This window comes from Pinus tabuliformis, chromosome 9, assembly GCF_031772625.1.
Source record: "Pinus tabuliformis cultivar Carrire ecotype Pingquan chromosome 9, CPIR1, whole genome shotgun sequence".
In the NCBI taxonomy this organism is placed as follows: Eukaryota; Viridiplantae; Streptophyta; class Pinopsida; order Pinales; family Pinaceae; genus Pinus; species Pinus tabuliformis.
The window spans coordinates 361,638,793-361,662,048 of NC_142307.1; the positions used below are offsets into that span (position 1 = coordinate 361,638,793).

General features: G+C 39.4%; 1 protein-coding gene across 1 annotated transcript; it reads right to left on the reverse strand.

Moving 5' to 3' along the window:
• Positions 1 to 12,844: 12,844 nt before the first annotated feature.
• On the reverse strand, positions 12,845 to 13,354 carry LOC149148707 (uncharacterized). Its single transcript, XM_089442258.1, has one exon. It carries the CDS (start codon positions 13,352 to 13,354, stop codon positions 12,845 to 12,847), a length of 510 nt encoding a protein of 169 aa, XP_089298384.1.
• Between the last annotated feature and the right edge of the window lie 9,902 nt (positions 13,355 to 23,256).

Here is a 23,256-nt window from a genome sequence, read left to right on the forward strand (position 1 = left end):
TCTAGATTTCCAGAGCAGTCCCTTTCGTTCCTTTTCAGACTCCTTAACGGGAAAGGTCCATCTGAGCACTTGTCACTTCAGGCTCATTAAAAATCGAAGGCGACTAGAGTCATATTTTGTTTTTTTCTCGACTCTTAAAAATTGAAAAAAAAAGTTGTGTCAAAGCGTCTAAAATTTATTTTAAACGGAATAATTATCACCTTTCCTACGTTGGTATTAGGTTGAGAAAATGGAGTCCACCAACCAAGGAGTTCCCCTTGGAGGAAATCCTAGTCCCTTCTCCTCTTGGGGAGATGTTGGTGCACCCCATATGGCCACATTGTCACTTCCAGGATTGACAATCGGCTTGCCCGTATGGCTCTTCTCAACCTCTGTCGTTCAGAACACCGCGATTCCTGAACAATCAAGTCAGCAACTAGACGATTCCAGAGTCACCCCCCAACCCTCTACTTCGTCCAATTCTTCCTCTCCTCCTTCCTCTTCGCCTGATGAAGCTGGTAAAGCCAAAAATCAAGTACCTGAGAAGAAGGAAAAGAAGAAGAAGGAGCCACAGGCGAAAAGGGGCAACCAAGCATCGTCTAGCGAACATCCACACACTGCACCGACCAGGCCTAAATCGCCATGTGTCATTTGCAAGGGAGACCACTTTCATCGAGATTGTCCTTGCATCCCTTGGATCTTAAGGGACTGGTCTCCTCGTTTGCACAATCCAGTGTCATCAACCTCTGATGATCATGTTGAAAGTACACCATCAACTAGTGAAAGTGAAGCCCCTAGACAAAAAGGAAAATGTAAATTTCCTTGTAAACTGTGTGAAGGCGATCATGCCGTCCACCGCTGTCCCTTCTTAGATGAGGCTAAAAGAGTTTTGGACGATCGTCCAGTTTCACCATTACGGCTTCCTCCTGGATATAAAAAACTCTTGCCGAGTCCGTCACTAGTTGAAAATCCGGCTGACACACCCTTGTGGTCGGCCGAAGTATCTATCATTGAAGAAAAACCATCTGAATCCACGCCAGACGAAAGTCAAAAGGTCGAGGCGGCAGTTGACCCGGTCTTGCCTTCAGAGGTTCCATCTTCAGATGATACACTCATCGAAGAGAACAAGGATGACACCGTCCAAATTCTTTTCGTAAGCACAGACTCCGAAGAACATGGGGGCAGTCTACCCATTCCTTTACCGCAGGAAGGAAGTTCATCAGAGTCATATCCGGCCATCTATTCGGTCCCACCTCCAAGCAACCTGGTTGTTTCCTTCGACTGGAATCAACTAGGCAGACCCCGTTTACCAGCTAGTGTACCATTTCGAATCATTACTCAAATATATAGAATGGTCATGGCCGGTACCATCATAGATGAAGGGGCTTCTGTGAGTATCCTTTCCTCGACTGCTTGGAAAGTGCTTGGTTTGCCATCGCTTTTGCCTGAGATGAGAAATCTAACAGGCTTTGACAAAGGAACCAGTCGACCATTAGGGATCCTTCCCGATGTGCCCATAACATTGAGAAGGAAAACCGTTCACCTGAACGTAATGGTAGTCCAAGGACCCCTAGATTATAATCTGCTCCTTGGACGAGACTGTATTTATTCCATGGGAGCCATTGTCTCATCACTCTTTAGAGTAATGTGTTTTCCGCACGAAGGAAGAGTGGTCAAGCTCGTAGACCAGCTTTCATTTCCCGGTTCACACATAGCAAATAGTCATACACCAGCCCTGAATGGTCTTTTCACACAAGGAATGTCTCATGAATCCCCAGTCTGTCCTCCTGATGAGCGTGAGTGATTTGGGGACATGACTGAAACCCAAGGGGCATGCACCCTAGTCTGCTTCGGCAGGAAAACTTCAGGTATAGGGTAGGTTTCCATGAGAGATATATGACTAGTCTGACACTCCCGTCCGTAATTGGAAAAGGGGGTTATACTGGAATAAGATTCCCTCATCAAAGTTATGTGGGTGGAGGATTCTGTGCCACTTGCCTTTGTCTATTTCGGTAGACATCGCCGAAGAAGTGTTTTGTTTGTGACACGGATAGAACAATCTTTGGTAACCTGAAAGAGGTAAGCCTTTCTTGATAAAATAAATGTTTTGTCTGCAAATTGAGGGGTAACCTCGAAACTCTATTTTATACCTAGGGGCATGCAAACCTTTTGGCATGCAAGCGAAGAGCATCCATTTATTTTTTAAATTTGTAGGTCCTCTAACCCTTTAAACTCGTAGGATTGGTCGTTTCCTAACTTGCATAAAGAAAGGATGCGGGGCAAAGCTTTGAAATAATGTCTTTTTTAGATGAGACATTCTTATTATATGGCTGGATCGAGCAGTTTTAACGCGGACTTGATGCTCGTTAAAAAATAAACATAAGCCATGAGCAAATGTTTCCCCCAACGTTTAAGCTCATTAAAAAATGAACCAATTTCCAGTAAATAACAATCGTGAATGTAGTACTTCAGCCTTTGAAGCCTTGGTTGTGTTTCCATCATCACCTCCACTTTGTATTGGTCGATCATTCACCTCCACTTGATTGTTTACCCCTTTTGAGGAATAGCTGCGAAGAGTGATCTTGTTAGCCATCCTTGTGACACTACCGTGATTGGAAAATTCCAAACCTTACATGGAATCAGCTGCTACCCAAATTTATCACTCATTCCTCAAAGATGAGTCTCCTTTAAGCTCTTTTCAACTAACTTGTAAAATATGAAAAGATTGCCGAGCCATTGGCCTCTCCAGCTCGTTAAAGTGACCGGAAGTGCTATCCCTCCTGTAGATTTTAATCTTTTTGGACCTGATGGATTATTACACAAAAAGATCGAGCGCTTGTTTTGTTCGGCTCGTTAAAAGTACCGAAAATTCATCCCTTTTGTATTGTTTTATACTTTTTCGGACTTAAGGGATTAGATGACGAAAAAGGATTTGTGGAGTTTCCTTTACGTCCCTTTTCAGACTCTCTAAAATTGAAAAGGATCGAGTTATCTTTGTCGTTAAACTCGTTAAAACCTAATAGCGACAAACTTGTCCATAACAGATAAGAACGAGTTTCACTATCGCTATGATCGTTAAAACATAACGATGGGTTTGCCTGAAGGGCAAATTATAGAACAAGCATATGTTATCCTCCTCAAGCTTGACAAAAATAAAGAGGTACTAGTCAACGATGACTGGGGAAAAATTGGGAAGAAAACTTGAAGAAACTTTGTTGGTAGCAAGTTGCTCTTGAACATGACACTTTCACTCCGCATCCAAGTCGGGTTGGGTTGTTCCATTCACTGGTCACATCACCATTGTTCCATCACACCATCCACATCTGGGGTTAATGTTGCCAATCCATCAAGTCAGTGTCGCCGATATGTTCAAGAGAAGTCACTCAGAGAATTCACCTGTGTCTCACCCACTGCAATACATTTACGCTCCATTCTTTCATGACTGCCACCCTGAACCTTATATCACCAGATTGTTTTCACCTCCATTAAAATCATTTGCTCTGTTCTGTGTCATTGATGTGGGATTCATTAAGGCCCTCCTATGATGAATCGCTTCTTGTTGACATCAGCTCATTATCCAAGAAGTCGATATAGGAATACCCCTTTCAGTACTTTGAAGCTTGCATGCCTCAATGGCAAGTTTCTCACTTCTGGCGACAGGTTTACATCAATGGCCTTCGACCGAAAGATTTTGCGTGGTGTTCAACGCCAAGTCCTTTATTCACACCATGCGAATTTTTCTATAGTACCTTGAGGGTCATCATCAGTATCGGTGATTCCTCTCACACCTGTTAACGGCTTACATCATTGGCTGGTAATCAGGTGATGTCTTTCCATGTTCGACTCCAAAACATCTCTCACATGGATCGACTTGTACTTTGAGTGAAGATCGAATGAGATTGAAGACCGCAGATCTAGTTTCATCCATCCGGGCTGCGATATATATTCAGGAAAATAAAAACATCAAATGTACATCATTGCTTCACAGATAATCATCCAATCTAAGGGATGATGGCTCTACCAGAATCATCAGTCTACACTCAGACGATTGTCTGTCTCATGTACATGAAAAATGAATTTACAAAGCTGAGCATGGGAATGCCCACCTCAGCTAGATCATGAAAATATTATGAAGATAATGTATTGTATTGTATCTTATTACAGGACTCCTTCCAGCTTGAAAGAACTTCGGATCCTCATGATAAAGCATTTCACCCGACATCAAAAAGATTAACGACCTCATGCTTTAGGGGGCAACTGTTATAGACATTTTTGGGCATTGAAACCCCAAGCATAAATTCCCATAAACCAAGGGCTCCTAAGTCCCTAAAGGTGTTGTTCCAACCCCCAAAATAACAAGGTCAACTGATTACAGCTTCTCCCAGAATTTCTCCATGAAAGACTACTCAGAACTGGTCAAAACTGGACCATTTCACCTGCTCCATAGGCAAAGTGCGTTGCATCTCACCTGAATACACACAGTAGGTGTGTTGCATTTCAAAAATCCCTTCTGAATTTGACCAGGGATGAGTAAGAGATCATCAATTTCCAAGAGGAATCAAGAAATATCAGAGGGGAGACACTAATCAAATCTCAAAAGCTGACTCACCTCCCTTGCAGACATCTATATATGGATCCCTCATCCTAGAGATCCAGAGGCTGGAATCTTGTATCTTGTAAGGAAGTGCTACTGGTTTATTGGTGCAATATCATAGTGTTGGGTGATCTAAGCTTTTCATGAGGTGAAGAAGGGCTTATTGCTGAGAGGATGATGCTGGGTCATAACAATTGGTTGCAACTCTCTTGGCTCTTTCTTGATTATCAATAAAGCTATTCAAGTTTTCCTCCATACTCTTGTGTGATTTATGTTTTATGCATTTGTATGGTCAATTTACATCTGATCCTAGATTGTTTATGATAATAGATCCATGTTCTCGTATAGTGTTATGCTGCTTTGATCCTACAGGTACTACGTGAAGCTGGGTATACAAGAAAGCAAGTAGCAAAGGACTATCTGAAGAGAGAGGAATCGAGCAAGGAACCAAGCACAAGACAGAGGTTGGTCTCCTTTATTCTTCTCTCATCTATCTCTCATAAAGGAAAACGAAAGTAGTTTTACTTTGTTTGTTTCTAAGGTAGCTACGAGCCTTAGTGGGATTAGCAGCTCTGCATAGACACTTCTCCCTATAACACCTTTTTCCATTCAAGTGTTTGCTCGAAAGAAATTTCTAACTACAACAAATCCTCGAAGTAATTATCTCCATGATTGTATGCCTTCAGCTTTAGTCCTATAGTGACATTGTATGCCAATTTCTTTGGATCGAATTGCCTTGTAGGGAATGTATGAAGGCTGAGGGCTTCCATTTGTGGTGATTCCATAGTAGCATGAACAAAATTAGATAAAGTAAAAGAGCTGCATTTGATAGGGAAAGTAGGCCATAATGACTTCTTGCCATATTTAAGAACTTTAGTTAGGCCCTTTCCCATAGTCTGGTAGGCAATCTCCCTTGCTAATAGCTTATCAAAAACATATAAGGGAAGGATGTGTTGATCAACAGTGCTACCAAAAACCCTAATGTAGGTGAACCATTCCTTAATGGAATACTTTCCTACAACAATCAGGTCTGTTGCAACTTCTTGGGAAAACCTAGGGGCTTAGTTATTGAAAATCATTGGGTGTAGGGGCAACACGATAGAATGAAATATCTTGTAGAAGTTAGGTGTATAATACGATTCCCATATTTTCTTATGACTGAGATGGATTGGCTAAGGATCTTGTATGGTCCATTTCCAACCCATGGTTGGAAATGTCGTGAAGAAACAGAAAACATCCATAATATAAGCACAAAAATAGAAGGGAGGGAGGTTATCTGAAGAGGAGGCTTTCTTTTGTTGATATTCAGTAATGGCGATGACTAAGTTGTCAGATAGGATAGAAGGCCAATTCATGATATAGGAATTAACACAAGAATCGATCAAGGGAATCCATTCTATTGAAAAATTAGTGTTATTTGGCAGTCTATACAATCTATATAACATTTATATTGCATAGTTGTAGGGGTTTTCCAAAGAGGCTATTGCATACATACCCAATTTGTCATAGTTGAATTTGTTGTCTAACATTCTCCAAGTCTAAATTAACTTGAAGGGGTCTGGATTATTCTTTGTGAAGTTAGCCACAAATGTGTTGTCGTACATTTCTTGTTGGTTAGGTATGTGATTCATAGCCTTCAAGTCTTCTTCCATGAATGATCCTACGAGCTCCATCCTTGAATTATTGAGCTGCCTATCTTCAATGATAAGGTTTTTTACCACCCATATGATCATGTCTATGTAGGGAAGGATTTTGGCTCTTGCTCCTATCCTATGAAGGCATGAATAGGAGGCATCCCTGCATTGAGGTCCTGAAGGCTTTATTGACCCAGTTGTTGCCCCCGTAACAGTAATTTTAGGATGCTCATCTTCCAGTCTGTTGTAAATTACTTCCCAAGTTGTTGTGCCTCCAGCTCCATCACATACTATATTAGCAAAGATAGGATCCATCTCTGTGTCCTCTGTCTCAACAATGGTCTTCTTTGTTTTCTTCTGCATCACCTTTCTTAAGGACATGTCTTTTGTCGCTTGCCTGAAACAGACAAGAAATATTAGCACAGACGATATCAAGTAATTAAGACTAAAATCCTCTGTGAAATGACTTTGGATTGTTAGAAAGGTTTTTATGAGATACTCGATTATAACTACCAACAACCTAGAGAATGATTATCCTCCCACGGGCAGCGAAACATTAAATAGCTTGTGAAGTCATTTGTTCTTATTATTTAAAACATAATTATTCCGCATGCTTTACCTCCTTAATCACAAATTGTGGTTTTTAAAGGGATACCGTGTAAAACTTATCAGATATCGGGCGAAATGCGATTGCAAAATTCGCAATAGCACATTTCGCAAATCATTAAAATTTGTCCTAAGGCATGTTCAAGTTTTTTTCGAATTGTGAAGTATGATTGCGCAGTGACAAGATGAGGTTATCACAGCGGGAGACCTTTTCACATATCGCAATTTTGTAAAGGATTTACAAAATAGTGATGTGAAAAAGCGCGATATGCGATTTGCAATATAAGTTTCCTCCTTAGCTCATTTTGCGAGGTTTTCCTATGCTTCTACTTAGAGTTAGGCATTATTGTCCTAAGGTTACAAATTTAAAAAGGTTCCCCATTTATAACTCAAATGCGAACTATTTTTAGATAAAAATGGGGTGGTTGTTTCATAGTACAACAATTGGCGTTTCACTTGGGAGAACCAGTTATCTCTGAGTAGTTTTTTGAAATTTCTAAAAACTTTCAAAGTAATTGGAGTTATAAGAATAATGATTTCATGAGTTATAAGGTAAACACCATTTCTCTTAAACCACCATTACTTACTCAACCCCATCTGCTTAATTACTTCACCCTTGTAATAATATAAATATAAATGTTAGCATCAGTCAATAACAAGGTTTAAAATAATATAGTAGGTGCCTCCTGCAGATTAGTTTTTTGTATTTTTACTCATTTATCATAGGTAGAGCCTTTGCTGGCAGCACGCGTTCATAGCCTTGACATGGTTACCTTTTAACCAACAATGATCCATTATCCCATCTATATGAATTTTCAGATTTCAAAATGATATTCGTTTGAATTGAACATCCCTTGGACTTTGTCCCTTCTTTTTTACCTTTTGAATGTAATATTTTTCCTTAAAAGCCATTGTCTAGGTGTGGTAACCTACTAATGACAATGCCATTCACCGGTTGTAAATAAACTAAACAAGCTAGCTCTTGATGAGACCCCTTGTCTTTTGATTAAGAAAATCATTAGCTATAACCTTGTTTTGATATGCAGTATTGGTAATATTAGTTTTAATTACTTCCCTATGAACATGATAAACAAGCTCGTAATGAGACTCTTTATCTTTTAAGTTTCTTATATTTTAGAATTACACTATGAAAAAGGAAAATTTTAGTAGATGGGGTGGGCCATTGGCCTTTTTAAGGGTCTTTGGTGATAATGATATATTTTTTAAGATACTGATATGCACGAAGTCCTTGGTAGGTTAAATATTCTTTTCTTGACTGATAACAAAACCTTTTTTTTTTTCTGTGTAAATACTAATTCTATTAAAAAAGAGAAAATTTATGTACAATGAGGTCGAGACCTCAGAGGGGGCAGATGCCAGCCCTCAGCCAGATATTCAGAGATATACATTTCATGCTTTCTGTTGTTTTCACATTACAGACTTCAAAAGATTTTGTGTTGGACCATGACCCCCTGAGATATTTCTATTCTGCTTCTAACATGACATAGCTAACATCTTTAGAAATTTTACTAAGACGCATACTATCATGCCTGCCATTAATCAAAAAGACAAAATGGTACCCATCAAACCCACAATTGTAACTGTAAACAGAGAGCAGGTTGGCTAGCGCCACGAGCTTAAACAAGAACATAAACCAGACATAGGACCAGAGACTTGGAAACGAAGACACATAGTCAAAACTACACAGAGCAGAGGCAAGAATGCCACCCGTCGGTGATGAGCCGGCCTTAGTCTGCATGCTGCGGAGAGTCAGGCATGTCCTTATCCACCTGGCTAGACGAAGCGACCCAGGTGACGAAGCCATTGTCATCATTTCCTTCAATGTCGCCTTCAGGAGTAGTCACCAGATTGAGAATGCAACCTACACGCTGAGACGGCCCATAGGCCAGAATCTCGTTCTGAGTTGAGTCGACCGGATGCAGAGGCTCTTCAGAAACAGGGGTGTCATCCTGCATATTGTCCGCGTTAGACACCACCCCGGCCCTTTCCCCTTGAAGAACGCTATCTTCCTGAGATTGAGAGGAAGTAGCATGAGCCGAGCTGGTAGGATTACTCTCTTCCTCAGCGAGTATAACTGTGATGCTTGCCGTCAATACAGGCCTGTTGAGCCTACTGTGGAAGGTGAACCTGGTAGTCTGAAAAGAATTGTGCGGAAGAGACCCAGCTTGACCCGGGGGCGGAGAAGAAGGGGAGGCTGATGCAATGGGAATGACATTCTGCGGAGCAGGCCGAGAGGTTCTTCCTCTGTTCCCAGTGTTGCTTCCTCTGCGCGGGACTCCTCGATGGCGAGGCATACTTAGGATGACAGGCTGACTGAGAAAGGGAAGGAGGCGGAGCTGACGGGTGAGAATTTGAGCGCAGAGGAGCCCAATAACATCAATTAACCAGGCGAGCTTCCAAATACGTTGAGCCAGGCAAGGGTGCGGGAAGAACTCCGAGCGGAGGTGAAATAAACCAGTGACAATGGCGTGAATTAGAAACGAAGCCATACATAAAACCTTACACAAATGCTCTTGAACCAGGTGCTCATAAATGCTGAACTATGTGACCAATATACCGTTCTGCAGCGGATTCAATTCGCGTGCCTTTTAAGGTGTCTGCCAGCCCTAGGCACATGCGATGGGGGTTGTCTGCCAGCCAGGTGCATGGCCAGCTGCTTGCTCTGTGCGGCCCCTCATAAATAACATTGATTGCCACCCGCATCCGGGTGTGTGTCATTCTCCTGAAGTTTATCCTGTATCACAATTTTCTGGAACTCAGAGAGTTGATCCTCGGAGGCTATGCTGGAGATTGTGCCTGCAAAGAATTCTACCCCAATTTCCACTACGAGATTAGCAAGAAAATTAGTGAGCTTGTTTCCTTCCCGCCTGGTGTGTTTGAAGGAAATTTCTTGATGCTGAGACAACCATCTGTCTATTAGCTCGCGCCTTTGGGCCATCCTCCAACTGTTGCTAATTTTATGTATGGGGGATCCATGCATTAGTTTTGTGACCATTCTTATAATGATTTGCGAATCCCCTTCTATGATAAGCAGAAAGAAGCTTCTGTCTTGAGCCAGGGTGAGACCTCTCCACAATCCCTCCAATTCGGCTGAGTTGTTGGTATCCCAACCTTTTGAGCCCATAAAGATGAGCTGAGGAGTGCCATAGTGATCCCTGAAGACCCCCCCATACCCTGCTTTCCCTGGATTACCCTTTGAGGCTCCATCGAAGTTAAGCTGGAACATGTTACTGGGCGGCGGAGTCCATTTTGCTGATTCTTTTCTCTTCATAGTAGGATTATTTTTGATGATCGTCTGCTGATTTACCTGAATCTTCCAATTGTCCCACACTGTTTTTAATGAAGGGAAATCTTCTGGGTACCAGTCTTTGATTGATAGAGACTCCTTGATATTCTGATGTGTTTTGGTTCATATCTGCTCTAAGGACATAGATTGATCCTTAAAAACTTTTTTGTTCCGCTCTTTCTAGATGTTCCACATCAGTAAACCAGGTATAAGCTGCCATAGAGTGTTGAGGAGTTTGCTTTGGTATGGCTCTTGACTCCAGTTGCGAATAGTAGCTCTTAGATCTCCTTGCACTTTGCTGTCTTTTTGGCATCGGAAGGCCACCTTTTCCCACAGCTTTCGTCTTATTCGACAGGTTTGCATTAGATGTATAGTTGTTTCCTCTTCTTGCTTATAGTTGAGACATATACATGGGTCCGAGAAGCTTCTTTTCCTGAGATTATCCCATGTTAGAATTTTATTATGACATAGGAGCCATAAAAAAGTGGACACCTTCGGCCAGATGGATGAGTGCCAGATTTTATCCCATAAAGTGTCTTTGATTATCTGATCTTGGACTATTATCTTATACGCTTCCTTTGTGGTGAAGGTCCCTTTCTCTTCATATCCCCATCTTAGTATGTCCGGTTCTTCTGAGATAGGGATTTGCCGCTTTTGTAATTCTGTGGAAAGATATTGCTGAACTTGCTCAGAGCCGTGCATTATGATTTGATTTGCATCCATCCATTGTCTATGTCCCTGTGTGGAAGAGGGGTTCCAGAACTGACTAACCTTGGCTAACTGATTGATATCCTGCTCTGGTAATGGAGGGTTAGGGAGTGCGTCCTTTATCTTTGGGAGTTGCTGCCAGGAGTCTTCCCAAAATCTTGCAGTGCTTCCATTCTTGACTTCCCAGAAGCTGTGCTTTTGTATGAGATCTCTGTGTTGAATAGCCGAGTTCTAAATTACAGATCCCTTGCTTAATTCTGTCATTCGAATTCTCTCTTCCATAGGGCAGTTGCTCGCATACTTTGCTGTCCAGAGGGAGGCCCAGGGGGTATTAGGATTTGCTAGCCACCTCCACGAGACTTTAGCTCCCATCGTCCTATTACTGTGCCCAGGATCTCTTAGCCCAATGCCCCCAGCTTTCTTCAGAAGGCATACCTTGTCCCATTTAACCAGAGCCCACTTTCAATTGTGGCCTGAGCTACCCCATAAGAAGTTGCGCTGGAGATTCTTTATTTCCTTGAGAACCCATTTAGGAGCTGCAAGAATAGAAAAGAGATACAAGGGCATGGAGTGTAGAACTGCCTTGATGAGAACAAGTCTGCTAGCCATATTAAGGGCTCTGTGAGTCCAGAGGGTGAGCCGAGCCTCAAGCTTTTCTAGCAAGTTTTTCCAAGATGAGTGCTTGAGGGCCGAGGCGATTAAAGGAGCTCCAAGGTATTTGGAGGGAAGGGAAGCAATGGTGAAACCAAGGATATGGGCAATGGCTTTTTGGGTGGGAGCAGGGGTATTAAAGAAAAAAATTTGAGATTTGACACGATTAATAAGGGCTCCAGAGGCATCAGAGAAGTTTGAAAGGAGGGATTTGAGGAGGCGAGCTTCTTGAACCGATGGATAACCAAAAAGCATGTTGTCATCCACAAATTGCTGGTGGGAGTAAGTTGGGGAATTGTTGAAGGATAGGCCTTTTAGACGCTGAGAGAGCCATAATAACAAAAAGAAAAGGTGAAAGGGGGTCTCCCTGCCTGATACCGCTAGAAGGACGAAATGTCGCCGAGGGGATACCATTGATAAGAATGGAGAAAAAAGCTGAGACAAAAGATTAATAATCCATCTGACCCTTGACGGGTCAAAACCAAAGGCAGTAAGAATTTTTTGAATGTAAACCCAACTGATACTATCAAAAGCTTTTGATAAATCTATCTTAAGCAGCATACCTGGTTTTTTGGTCTGCTTCAAAGAATGGATTATCTCATGAGTTAAAATAATCCCATCCGTTATTTGCCGACCTTCTACATAACCAGACTGCTCGGGCGAGATTATGAGAGGGAGCAGCGGTTTTAGTCTGGTAGCTATAACTTTTGAGACGATTTTATAGATAATATTGCATAGAGCAATCGGTCTGTACTTGTCTGGTGTATTGGATTCTTCCACCTTTGGAATTAAAGCAATGAATGTGGCATTCAGCCCTGGGTACATCCAACGTAATGAGCGGGACTCCTCCACCACTTGCCATACCTCTATTTTAATAAGATCCCAAAACTTATGAAAAAAGTTTGATGTGAATCCATCCGGGCCCAGCGCTTTCCCTGTCTTCAATTGATGAACAACATCTTCAACTTCCTGCAAGTTGGTGGGCTTGAGGAGGAGACTATTATGCTCCTCTGTAATTACTTTTGGAATGTCCCTTAGGATCTTGTTTATAGTAGGCATTCTGTCCATACTGGGTTCTTGGTGTGCTTTCTTAAAGTATCTGAGAAATTCCTCTTCAATGCCTTCATTAGTCTCTATTCTATTCGCCTGCTCATTTTTGATATGGGTGATGTAATTGTTCATTCTGCGCTGCACTGTACTTTTATGGAAAAATTTTGTATTATTTTCCCCGTCTTTGAGCCATCTAATCCTCGATTTCTGCCTCCAGAGGGTTTCCTCCTATTGAGCTCTCTCTAATATTTGGGATTCGATGTCTTGTTCCTGCTTGGTAAGTTCGTCGGAGCATCCTTCAGTGATAATTCTTTGCTAGATCATCTTCATTTCTTGATTAAGAGTAGCCTGAGCTTTAAAAATATTGCCAAAAGTGGTGTAATTCCAGCGTTTGATTTCGCCTTTAAGGTGCTTTAGTTTTTGCTGAAACATGGACATCTTTGTACCGCTGATAGGATTGAATTTGAGCCAAGTTGATCTAACTAATTCATCAAAATCTGGATGAGTTAACCAGAATTCTTCGAATCGGAATGGACGCCTGATACTGTTACCTGGCCTGTTCCATTGAAGTTCGATAGGCCAGTGGTCTGAGCCTGAAACAGGAAGGATGGAAGCAATGAATTCCCCTCCCAGGTGAGTTGCATTGTCTGAAATAAGGAATCTATCAAGACGCGAAGCTATCTGTTGCGATCCCTCTCTTTTATTGTTCCAAGTGAAGATGTCATTGCTTGAAGGAAAATCTACCAGCCAGTTGGTTTGAATAAAGTCTTTTAGCAAGTTCCCGTCACTATTTGTTCTGCTTCTGCCTCCTTGCTTTTCCTCCATTCTTGCTATCATGTTGAAATCGCCTCCAGATATCCAAAGCGGGTATAGCCTGTCTGAGTTGAGCTCTGACAGTGTATTCAGAATTTGAGCTTTGTGTGTAGTATCCTGAGGGAAGTATACATTAGTTACATGTCCATGGGTGTTGGTGCCGATTAGATGAAATGTTGCCTGAATGAAGCTCTTGTTAGCATGTATGTTGTTTAGTTGAATGACTCGCGCATCCCAGAGAATTTCCAGTCCTCCCGACGCCCCTTGAGCATCAACAGTTGTTACTAGCCCTCCTGGCGAGGCTTTCGCTGCTATTTTTTCCAAAACTGTCGAGTTTCATTTAGTCTCCTGCAAAAAAAGTATACTTGGTTTTTCCTGCATAAGCATATTTTTTAATAGTCTGCCTTTCCTTGGGCCGTTGAGCCCCCTTATATTCCATGATATCAGCTTCATTGAGAAGGATGGCGGTCAGTGTCGAAGTACTTGGTCAGCTTGGCATACCTCCCTGACTCAACTAACACCTCGCCTATCTTGATGGTTCTCTCGAGGGTTGTTTTTCTTCCTCTCTTCTTGCTGTCCTTGGTGATAAACTTTCCATCCCATGGACTTCCTATCTGGACTCCTAAAGAGTATTTATTCTGTGCCTGATTAAGGACCTCTACCCGATTGTCCACTTGCCAGTCTGGTATTTTGTCAAAATTCCCTGTTTTGCATGCTTGCTCCAGTCCTAGGATATCCAGTTCACCTATGTCTATATTCTCAGGATCTTCTTCCATGATCTGGGGTTGTTGAGAGGGTTCCTCTCTTTCCTTGGGTGTCTTGGAGCTTGGTTCAGGATTATCATCTTCCATTCCTTGAGAATGCCATGATTGAGTTTTGGTTTGGGATTGAAGGATTGATTTCTTGAATGGGACATCTCCTGGTTGCTATGAAGTTTCCTTTGGCTGCTCTTTATTAGATTCTTTGTCATTCTGCGGTTCCTTATCAGGATCTTGCATGTGAGTCTTGGCTAGGGCTTCAAAGTTGTTACTCGTTGAGGGTTTTGACATGTTGACTGGATTTGTCTTGGGATTGGCTATCGATTTTTTGTTCCCTCTTCTTCGGTTCGTAACCTTGGTAAAACCATTAAGCGTTTGGTTATCTGAACTTTCTTGAGAAGGGGGTTTCCTGTTCAGAGGACAGTCTCTATAGAGATGCCCTATATCATTGCATTTCCTACATCTAAACGGTACATGCTCATAGTCTATAACTTGAATCCATTCAACATCTTCATGAAAGAAACTTACCGTGTCTGGCAGGGCTTGCTTTAGATCCATGTAAACGCAGATCCGTGCATAAGACGTGTATCTGCATAGTTTTGTTTCCTCTGCGACCTTGACAAAATCGCCCAGAGTATTCCCAATCTCCTGAAGAGATTTTTCTTCCCAGTATTCCCAAGGAAGCGAGTACAACCTTATCCACACACGGGCATAGCTAAGGTCTTCCTTGTCTGGATTGAATCATTCTACCCACCCTTTGAGATATAATCCTACAGAATTGAAAAAATAAGGACCCCCATCCAGAATCCTATTGCGATCTTCCAGGCAGTTGAAGACTGTAGTAAAAAACCCCTTTGGCCCTAGATGCAGAGTGATGTGTCCTTTTGGGTTCCATTTGGTGCTATCCAGCTCCTCAACGCTCTCTCAGTTGGCCATATTCCAATGAATTTGCCGATTAGCGCATGATCTCTCATAAACTGTATTCTAGCATTGATACGGTGACTGGGAAATTCCACTCTTGGCCTGTGAGTTGCCACTGGCCTGCATGTGGAGGAACTTGCCTTATTTTTGTCTTCCTGACCTGGCTCCTTGTCCTGTTGCTTGTTGCGTCCCGTATTACTTCCATTCTGTTCGTTTTCTTTGTCCCATTCTTCCCTCTGCTGCGATTGACTGTCCTTTTTGGGGGGGGGCGCATTGCCCTCCCCCTGAGGGGGCTGCATTCTTCTGTTTGTGTATGGCCGGCTCACGTTAACCATGTATCCACTCTGGTGTCTTCAGTACTATGCTGTGCCTGTCAAGCTTGCCGTAGGAGGGGCTGCAGAAACCCTAGGATGGGTTACAGAAACCCTAAGTCATTGTTTTCTTGGGCAAGCTCACTATCGATAACAAAACCTTCATATCCTATAAAGATAAGAGTTTTTCGTAAAATAAATGTTTTTAAGCAAGATCAAGTTTTCCCAAAGGGATAAATTTTATTTTAGTACTCAAATGTGCTAATTGTTCATTTTAACTCCTATTTTCTTATAAAAGAGAAAAATCAGAAATGTTATCAAGCACTTATTTTGAAAAGCTAGGAGTAAATACTAGTTAACAGTTATTTTCCTAAAAATCAATATATTACAAAACTAGAAGAGGTTATCTCCTAAGAAAAGTACCTTCTCAACATTTTCCCATTAATGGGCAAAGAATCTTTCCTACCGGACAAGTCTTGTAAAAGAAACAATGATAGTCCATTTTTTTCAATAATTTGGAAAGGGCCAAGCCATAGTCTTTGGAATTTGATATGTCTACCTTTTTCCTCATGTGCCTTGTCCAATTTCAGAACTAAGTTACCTACTTCAAAGGATTTTTTAATGGGAAAAGTTGTACCAAAAGAAGCTTTGACTAATCTTTAATAATGGAAGTGGGTTGCTTTAGCCTTTTCTCTTTCTTCTTCGAGTTTGAGAATTTGAAATTGTCTAGCTTGGAGAGAAGATGAAGGGATTTCATTGATAGATTGTACTAGGGAAAGAGATGGGATTGCTACATTTGTGGGAAGAACAACATCTTTTCCATAAACTAAAGAAAAAGGAGAAGAACCAATAGAGGCTTTCTGAGTAATCCTGTCTTCCCATAGAGAAAATGTTAATGCTTTATGCCAATTCCTATGATTTTGATCAATAGTTATTTCGATAAATCTGATGAGGTTTTTGTTTGTTGATTCTGCTAATCCATAACCTTGAGGATAATAATTAGCTAAATATTTTAACTTGAAACCTCGCTTAAGAGAAAACTCTACCATTGTATTTCAAGAAAACTAAGATGCATTGTCAAACATTAAAGTTGAGGGTGAGCCAAACCGGGTAATTATGTACTGCTGTATTGAGGCTTCTGTGATCCTTATCAAGTTTAAGAGAGATTATTTCGGCGTAAATCACATGATGTTTCATTTGTCGACGCGTTTCGAACCAACTAGTGTGGTTCATCGTCAGGACAAGTTGAATGAACAAATCTTGCTTATGCATATTAAATAGATAGCAGAACATTCTAGACCAGGTAATGGCTATAATGACAACGGTTAGATTCGAACAGGAAATGGCTAGTTGACATTGATAAGGGTTAAAAAATTTATTAAATAAGTCAATATTCTTATTAAAATACGAAATGTATCATTTTATAATTATAAAAATATATTAGACTAAGTAAAATTTGAATCTGTAAATCATAAAATAAATTAGACTAAAGTTGTTAATTATGTACTAATCAATGAAATCTATGATGTTTTCCATATTAGCTATCTTTAATGGGACAACTTCTAGCCACTTGGTAAGGAAATCAGTAGCTGTGAGGATGTACCTATGCTGCTTGGAAGAGTTGGGAATAATCTCACCAATTATATCTAATTCCCATTGTTCGAATGGTTGTTGGATGTTAACTGGTTGTAAAGGTAATTCTCTCTTTCTTTCTCTTCTAGCCGTAGTTTGACAAGTTTTGCACTTCCTTGCATATTCATGTGCATCTTTAAATATCATTGGCCAGTATTATCCTGTATGTAGGATTTTGTGAGCAGTGGTTTTTCCTTCAAACTGTCCTCTAGTTGGTCCATCATGTAATTCCTGCATGACTTTCATAGCTTTAGGTTTCTCTAAGCATCTTAGTAATACTAAATCATCATTCTTCCTAAACAATATGTCATTGACTAGCTCATACTGATTTTTCTTTAATCTTAAAGCTCTCTTTGTTTTATAATTAAGGTGCATAGGATCATATCCATTTTTAAGGTGAAATTTCAAATCAACATATTGTGACTGCGTATCGTTGAGGCTTACCTCCGATATTTTTAATTCATTACCTTGATATTCTTCTGATGCAACTTCGAAGCTCCTATCAACATCCTGTAAAAACCTTGGCCCCTAACAATTTTAGATGGCCAGATTTCTACATCATATTCTTGGAGTGCAGTTACCCAGTTAGCTCTTTTCTCCCCTACTTCTCTTTGAATTAGTAGTTGTCTTACTACAGGGTAGGGTACAACTATATTTGTATGGGTTTTAAGAAGAAAAGGTTTGAAATTCTTCAGAGTTTTAAAGACTGCAATTCTTGATTTTCTACAGCTAAATAATTTAATTCGGTGACTTGTAAGTTAGAACTGAAAAAGGAGATGGTTGCCGCAACATTTTCATCGTTCAGGTCTGTCAAGACTGCAACATACAAAGTATCATATGAAAAAGTATATAATACAAAGGGTTGGAGATAGTCAGGAGTTGTTAATGAAGGGGCATTAATAATGGCTTTTTTTATCAACTCAAATGAATCTCTTTCATCGTTGTTCCATCTGAAAACTGCATTTTTTCTTATCATCACTTGAAGGGGTAAGACTATTTGTGAAAAATCTAGGATGAATCGTTTAACAAAATTTATTTGGCCTAGGAATGATTGCATGGTTTTCTTATTGTGTGAGAGGGGAGTTTTTCTATTTCTTTGATTCTATTAGGATCGATGTAAATTCCTTTCTTGGATACTATACACCCAAGGAGTTTGCCTTCTGGTAAAGCAAAATAAGATTTATTAGGCTTTAAGGAAATTCCATATTTCATGCATCTTTCAAAGATGTGCTTGAGGTCACTTAAATGATTGTTCCTATTCTTGGAATAGACTGTGATATGATCCAAGTAAATAACAACTGATTTATTAACTAGACCTCTAAAGGCAATGTCCATAGCATGTTGAAATGTGGCACCAACATTTATGAGTCCAAAAGGCATTTTTAGATAGGCATATGTTCCTCATTTGGTCCTGAATGTTATATTTAATTTGTCATCTGGATGCAAAAGCATTTGATTATATCATGAGAACCCATCTAGAAATGACATTAATTCAGAACCTGCAATTTACTACAGTACCTTTTCCATAGTAGGAAGAGGAAAATTATCCTTTTGGCAAGCATTGTTTAGGTTTCTAAAATCGATGCAGATCCTAATATCACCGTTCTTTTTCCTCACAGGTACCATATTCAATACCCATTTAGAATGCCTGATGGGGAAGATTATCTTGGCTTTCAGAAGCTTGTTCAATTCTAATTTAATTTGACTTTCAAGTTTTGGGTGAATTTTTTGAATCTTCTGCTGAACTGGTTTTTGATTTGAAGTCATGGGTATGATATGTTGAATTATAGAGGTACCATAGGTTTTGAGATCTGGATAATCCAAAGAGAATACACCTTTATATGTTTTCAATAACCTAATGAATGATGCTTTTTCTTGAGATCTTAGGTCAATACCTAGGTTGATATTTTGAGGTTTCTCATTTGATCCTAGGTTTACTACTTCAAATCTTAGGGTAGAACTTTGAGTTTTGGAGTTAGTAATTTTCTTGAATCTATCTTTCAAATCATAAAGATCTCCCATCTTCACCATAGACATAGGAATTTGGTTTGGATCAAGATTATTTTTTATTTCTATATATGCTCATGCTCGCCTAAGATCTTCTCTTCATATGATCCTTCTGATGTAAGGAAATTTACTATATCTACATCATTATTGAACACTCTCCAATTTGTTATATTGTCAGGAACAGATAGCCTAAATATTAATTCTATTGAAAATGTGTCTGGAATAAAGTATTCTAATGGTAAAAGTCTTGATGCCACATTGGCAAGTAAGTCGCACTTGTGTTCTAGAGTCCAGGGATTGAACAAATGTTAAAAGCAGAAAAATGAGAAGTCAATTTCTGAGCTAAAGATTGATAGTGTTTAAGATGCCTAGAAACACAGTGAATCATATTTATCACCTGTTTCAAAATTATTTTAGAGTCACCATAGACTTGAAGATATTTGACATTAAGAATGATGGCTTTATACAATCCTTGGATCAATGGTTCATATTCGTGATATTATTTGTACACTGAAATTCAAGTCTGCTGGGCAGCATAATTTTATCTCCTTATGGATTGATCAAAATGCATCCTGCACCTACACCATCTTCTGATTTAGAACCATCAAAATAGAGATTCCAGAACAAAGACTTATTATAAACTTTATCAACTAAATTTAAACACTTGGAAGCATCTGTTTGTGAGAAATTCTCAATTTGAGAAACTACAACATTATCTAAAAAGGGAGACTTTTTAGCATTAAAAGATCCCAAAGAGGACTCCACTAAATAGTTTCCAATGATGTTATTAGTTAAGGCAACAGGTTCATTGCTTCCCTCAAGGTTTTTGACTATATAATTCATGAATTTTTCTTGGTCTACCATGATTTGGTTTGGTTTACCATTGTGTGGCAACCACATGTGAGACAAGTCAGTTGCAAAATAACTATGCAACTTTTTAGACCAATCCTTGCTGAGAATCAAACCATAAAATTCAGGGATATTAGCTACCAATATATGAATTATTTGTGAAACTTTTGGATTAGAGGAAAGCCTAATTGAAACTGATGCTATTTCTCGAAGTCCCTCTACTTTCATCCTATCTAACTAAACTATGTGTACTGCAGATTTTTGACGTGTAATGTTCAATTTAGTACACACAATGCTTGGCATTATGTTTGAGGAGGCTCTTGAGTCAAAAAGGAAGTTATGAACATTCATGTTGAAAATTTCATTAGAAATGGAGGGACATGAGAAATAGATTGATCACCAATCTGAACTAGATCTGAAGGATCTAGTTTATTTGAGGATGAAGCAGTTTTTCCCATATTGTAGGTGGCTTGAGTAACTACAACAGATGGCATGGGAGACACTGGAACTTCTTTTGATTCTCTTAACAAGATTTTTTGTTGTTGTTTGAGTTTAGTGTTCTCATGCAACGTGATGTTAGCCCTAGTATTTTTCATGTCTTCCACTATATTATATTCGACCATATCAGAGATTACCAATGTTTTTTAAGCATTCGGGGAGTCTGGAGGAATAGGGTTAGCTTGGGTGGTTTTAGATTTCTTAGTTATTGTTTTCTCTTTTGCACGAGTAGCAAATTTTTTCTTCTGATTAGTGGTAGACGTGTCAGGAGAATTTTTGCTTCTGGTAGTTACTGGCATTGCTCGTGCCTCTTCTTCAGTTGGGAGAATAAAATCCCACATCCCATTTAGCTCAATTTCTTCTTTTGTTTCAACTTCTTCATCATTTGGTGAATATTTTGCTAATTCTTGGTTAGATTCAACATTTGAAATGGTGTTTGGAGGTTGTGATGTAGAAGAGGAGTTCTTTTCGAATGATCAGAAAGGTCTTTTAGGAGTAGAAGATTCTGCAACCTATTTTTTAATTTCTACCATTTCATTTGACATTGTTTTTAACACTTTCCAAAGGCCTTCCATATCGAAAGGGTCCTTTGAAGTTTTATTTTAAGAGACATCTTTAAACATTACTTTCTTCATCTTCCTCTTATCTGTTTGTGATCTTTTTTCTAAAGCTAAGATTCTTATTTCTACAGACAGGTTTTCTTTCATCTTTTCTACAAGGGTAGCCTTGTTGGCCCTATTTACAAATATTGCAATATTAGGAGGAAGAGATGATATATACCATTCTATTTGTACATCTACAACCAGTTTAGAGGCAGCTGGGATTTTGTTTAGCAATTTGTTAAATCTAGAGTTGAAATATTTGATCTTTTCATATGTATTAGCTTTTAAATTAGAAAGATCATTGATCAAGGATGCTACAGTTCTGTCATCACCAAATTTTGCAAGAAATACTTCTTCAAAAGTATCCCAATCTCTAATTGAACCTGTTGGAAGGGAAAAGTACCAAGATCTAGAAGATCCTTGGAAGGTATAAGGAAACAGTCTGATTACAACATCTTCATGTGCAACCCCATTGAGATTCATGCTTAGATGTTCTTCGGCTCAGAGAGCATCAACAAGATTATACTTAGGCAACCATTTTTCTGGATTTGCTGGCAGCGACATTTGGATTTGCAACGACTACAGCACCAGGATTTGTCAAAGGTTGAGCAAGTTGATTGGCCATAACTTGAGTTGAGGACTGAGAAAATGGGAAGGTCGGTCCAAAAGTAGGTACAAATGGCGAAGAACTTACTATTGGGTTAGTACCAATAATTGTAGTATTAACAGGGGAAGTGGATATTTAAGAAGTAGTGGATTGAGTAGTAGTAGATGAAGGAATAGATAAGTGGAAAGGTGAAGTGATCTTACCAGTATCTGATTTGGATATTGATGAAGTGAATTTCCTACGTTTTGGAGGGATAGGGAACTCAAAAGGCATGACCCCGAATTTCTCACTTTGCAGTCTAGTCTATAAACTAGTTTGTTGTAATAAGAAAGTAACGATTTCTTCAAATAATTTAGGTCTCTCTAGATTCTTAGCAGAAATGGATATCTCTTCCAGTTTCTGTATCAAAGAATGAACTTCATAAGACTTAGGAATATAATTTGGAGATGGTAGTTGCCTTATTACTTCAAGAGATGAGGGAGATGTTTCTACAACTTCAGATTCCTGGTCAAGGGATTCTAAAGGAGATCTAGAAGGTATAGAAATGGTGGAGGGGTTTTGACTCTTGTGAAATCTTTCCAAATTATCTTTAGGTTTATATGCCATTCACAGTTGGAGGCCCTCCTTCTACCACCAAAATGTTGCGGCTTCAGAATTCCACTGTCGAAACATGGGGGATAACCGCCCAGTTCGAAACTTAAGACAACTCCTTTTCCGTTAAAAGTGGTGGCTCTGACTGGGGATAATGGGACTAGTTTCCCAATGTGGGTTTTCAGATGAGAGTGGGTGGTTCATGAGTGTTTTTGCAATAGAATAATGATAATATAAGTGACTTATTCTATGATGCAATTTCTCTAAATTAACTTATTCTAATATAAACCCAGGTGTTCTTGCATGGTATGCGATCTACAAAGATACTTTTTTAACATGTAATAATAAAGGTTGAACACAATTAAATGGAGATGATAACATAAAAGATAATTCCTTTGAATAAACAGTTAGTCAAAGGAATTTATAAAATATATCACATGTCTAATGAGTTATATATGAAAATCAAAACCTCAATTATGGCATCAATACAAAAGTGCAATTAATGCTTCACAAAAACAATAAATCTCACATATAATTCATGAAAAGAAATTTTTTCCACTATTTAAATGTAAACAAAATTATGCATACATGATAATAGTACTAGATGTATGAAGTCCTACTCATTTTATAAATGACATAGACCAAATTCTTCCTTCAAATCAAATTGTCTCCCAAGAATACAAAAGTGTACCAACAAAGGAAAGTAGTCTGATATCTAAAAGAAAAGATCATGTTCCATCATTTCACCAAAGCATTCACAAACTTACAATAGTTCATTCTTTGCAAATGTTTTTGATAAAATTATGGACCCTTCTCTAAATGCATGAGAAGGGTATAAATACTATTCTAACATAGTATGCAAAAAATAGATTATAGAAAATTTGAGGAGGTTTCAAACAAGCTTCCTCCTACATAGGTAACTAACTCCAAAAATAAACAGAGATCAACTAAACAGAACTAGGAGGATGACCTTTTGTCTGCCAACTTGTCCTTAAATCACAAATATTTATCATCGGTTGAATTTTGAGGAGGTGACCCAAAATGAGATTTGAGCTATCTTGTAAAGATTGCATCTGCAAGAGGTGGCAACATCCTTTGAGTCACATGGAGGGAACATTTAAGGGTCATGATCTAGCTA

Coding starts and splice junctions, on each gene's coding strand:
- LOC149148707 (XM_089442258.1), bottom strand. CDS start 13,354: ATGGAGGAAAAGCAAGGAGGCAGAAGCAGAACAAATAGTGACGGGAAC.